At 38.3% G+C, this 3,753-nt stretch overlaps 1 protein-coding gene across 1 annotated transcript; it reads left to right on the plus strand.

Moving 5' to 3' along the window:
* Positions 1-1,313: 1,313 nt before the first annotated feature.
* LOC138133295 (putative nuclease HARBI1) lies at positions 1,314-3,173 on the plus strand. The gene has a single exon (XM_069051157.1). It carries the CDS (start codon positions 1,492-1,494, stop codon positions 2,578-2,580), a length of 1,089 nt encoding a protein of 362 aa, XP_068907258.1. The 5' UTR covers positions 1,314-1,491; the 3' UTR covers positions 2,581-3,173.
* The last annotated feature ends 580 nt before the right edge of the window (positions 3,174-3,753 follow it).

The following is a 3,753-nucleotide window of genomic DNA, read 5'->3' on the forward strand; positions in this document are numbered from 1 at the left end:
TCCGTGTGCAAGAGGCGTAAAGAGCCGCAGGTAACAAGACCCTTTGCATTAGAAAGTTTTAAATAAATTGTCTTGCGGTCTTGTATCTTTACTTTGTATCTAGAATTCCCTGTGATAACAGCTTTCGATTTTGTGCGTTTTCGGCGATATTGTTGATAGTTCTAGACGTTTATATTATTGCGTACTAAACCCCATAGAATTGATATGGAGCCAAAGCATGGCGTAAGGAAATCAAATTTCACTCCGAGATTAGGGTCCAGCGTTATAGAATTAATAGGACACAGAACTGCAAAAATTGATTTGTGTATTATGGCGCCATTGCGTAAGACACACAATTGACGTAGAAAACAGTTTTCAGTCAAGTCAGCCTTATCCCGAAATTATTATACACCTTAATGAAGAAGAAGACAGTGATGATGAATTGAACGATTTATGAGTAAGTATATGAATTTAATTAAAATTATACATTTTGCAAAACTGAAACTTGTTATTTATTAAATGGTAATAGATAGGTTGATTTAAAACTTTCTAATTCAAAGGGTCTTTTACCTGCTGCTGTTCACTTGGGCGGTTTGTCAATCCCGTAATAAATCATTTGACATAAGTTAACATTTTTATAATGGCTCGTTAAACCCCTAAAATTTTATGAGCTCTTAGCTATTTTGGAGGATTCTATGAAGGTCTGCCGAGTGTGAATCGCAGTTGGACCGAGTGGAAACAGTTATTAAACCAAACATTTTTACCAGTCTTACTGGGAAAATTATTGCAGTTTACATCAAATAACGCACCGTCATATTACGAATACACCTTTCAAAAGTTATCAATGATAAATAGCTTGAAATTAAATTTCGACGATCGACACGTCATAAATTGAATCATGGGGGTATTGATGACAATATAAAATTTGCAGTCCAAACAGCTAATATTGTAAATCCGGGCCAACTAGCAACTTACTTAAAACTTTTTGATACTGCAAATTCGTCAACAATGCGCAATAATAATAATCCTAACACTGCGCCACTACCATGTCCCATTAATGCAAAATCTTCTGAAATGAGCCCAAATTACACGAATTATAAAAACACTCTTCTTTGCTATTACTGTAAGAAATCTGGCCACAAACGTAGGGCTTGTTTTGCTTTTCGTAGAAACAAAAATAATAATCATTCCGACGAACAATCACAAGATCATCGTCGCTCGAAGCCCCTGCCAACAAAACACTAGCTCTCGAGTACCCTACCAAAGATGGACCAAAACAGGTACATTTTATTAAATTTTCCCAACAAAACCATTTCATTAAAACCATCTTATGGGCCAATTTCAAGTCGAGTTACAACCGGGACAAACTACGTTTCCCATGGCAACGTTGCAAATAAATTTACAACCGATTTCAAGTTCGAATTGTCGCGCGATTTGCATCTGCTATTTGCAACTACCTATTGGACGGTTGTAAGCAGTTGCATTCTGTTCTGTCATTTTTACACCGCGAAAATGGCTGCAGCTAGGCAGGTCTTGGCCGCTTTAGTTGTGGATGAATTAGTTAATCGTGGTGATAGCGACAGTGACGAAGAAGAACAAAGGTTAGCAAGAATACCTTTTAGTATTCAGGAGATGTCGGAGAGAAATCTCTTCCAGAAAACACGCCTGGACCGTCGTGTTTTCAATTATGTGCTGGAAGTTCTAACACCAAGTTTGGAACGAAATACAAGGCGAGGACGTTACGAACATCTCACACCTACGCATAAATTATATGTTGCATTGCAGTTTTATGCTTCGGGTGGATTTCAATGGTTAGTTGGAGGTAGTTCAAGAATTTCACAATCAGCTGTTTCAAACGCGATCAGTGAAGTGACTAGCGCTCTAGTAGCCGTCTCGCAGCAGTTTATTCGTTTTCCAACTGCCAGAGAATTCACCGAAGTTAAACAGGCATTTTACCAACTAGGGTTGACCCAGCATGGAGTTGGATTTCCAAATGTACTGGGAGTAATCGATTGTACACATTGTAGAGTGCAAGCACCCAGCAATGCCCCGGAACAATATTTTAACAGACATCTCTACCATTCGATCAATGTTCAATTAATTGCGGGACCAGATTTGAAAATTTACAATGTTTTTGCCGAGTTCCCAGGTTCAAATCATGATTCATACATCTGGCGAAATTCAGCTGTACGGAATGCATTTGAAGAGGGTGGTACTTTTCCTGAAGGTTGGTTAGTTGCGGACTCCGGGTACCACCAGGAACCGTGGATTATGACACCAGTGGCAAATGCAACATCACCGGCAGAACATTTGTACAATTCTGTGCACATTTCCACCAGAAACCCAATTGAAAGAACAAATGGTGTTTTAAAGAGTCGTTGGCGTGTTCTAGACCGTCCACTTGCTTATGAACCCGGTAACGTCTGTCAAATAATTGCTGCTTGTTGTGTGCTGCATAATATTTGCATTCAGTACAATTTAGATGTGGATGATTTCGAAGATCATCCTCTCCCTGACGACTTACAACCTTGTCATGGGGCCATCCCTGGGAATTATATGGACATTCGTAGAGATCTCATTGCAAGACACTTCACTCGATAATCTAGGTTTTTTGATGTGTTTTATGCTTTCAATTTTTTTTTTTCAGATACATATTCAGTTGCATAAAGTAAAAGCTGTTGTACAAAAAAACACCAAATGATTAATAATTTTCATTTATTAATCATTAAAATAAAACAGCAACAATATATTTTTAATTTATATTTAATTTTTTTCTTTTGAGTTCTATGCCCTCTTGTAATAATTCAAGTTTCAATTTTTTTAAATTTATTAATTGGTCTAAACGACTGTTGAGGTCGGACCGCGCTTGTCGCATTTCAGAAACCAACTCTCCTAAGATTTGGTTGGTTTCTCTTTGCAAGCATGTCGTTTCCTCGGCTTCTTTTAGTACCGCCTCGATCGTCCTTTTTTTGCCTCGTCTGGGAAGTGGGGGTGGTTTTAGGATTGGTGTAGAAGATGGAGGTACTACAGGATTGGGATCTGGCCGATTAAACAGATTTATAATTATTTTTTTTATGTTCATAATATTTTTGTTAATTCCAAATTGTTTTCGTATGTTTATAAAGAATGTGTTTATGACTGAATGTTATTGGTGATTTAATTTTTTGTGTATCAATAAAACATGTAGTTCGAAATGTACATACCTTCATTTGTATCGACCGGGTTAAGGGATGAGGACGGAAGATCTACAAAGGGTGGCCTTTCGGGAATGGGTTCTAAATTATATTCAGTACTATTATTTAATTGTTTTACATAAAAAACGAGTGGAAAAACAGTGAAAAAATATCTGAAACTGAAAATATCAATTATTGCATACATACCAAATATAATCACATCTGGAATGTGAGCTGTGCTCGTCGAAGGACCGGGATTGATTACTGTAAGTAGAATGATAAAAAGTGCAAAAAATATTACTTATGTGACCCTACCTTGACGCCTGAAGGGGTCAACTCCACCAGCAATCCCCTCAATGCTATCGGTACCAATAAATTGGGAAAGTTTGGCATCGATAGCAGAAAGGGGTGTATTGGCTTCATTTTGACCGCCCCCAGTTTTTCGGCCCTCTCGCTTAACCGCGTTGACTCTATGTTTGGCCCTTATCTTCAGGTCCTTAAATTTACTCCGCAATTCTGCTGCCGTCCGTACTGTGGGAGCGACAGCGTTGACAGCGTCTACCACCTGCTGCCATCCTCTGTCCCGGTGGAATTGAGTTAA

Source organism: Tenebrio molitor, chromosome 1 (genome assembly GCF_963966145.1).
Source record: "Tenebrio molitor chromosome 1, icTenMoli1.1, whole genome shotgun sequence".
Taxonomy (NCBI): Eukaryota; Metazoa; Arthropoda; class Insecta; order Coleoptera; family Tenebrionidae; genus Tenebrio; species Tenebrio molitor.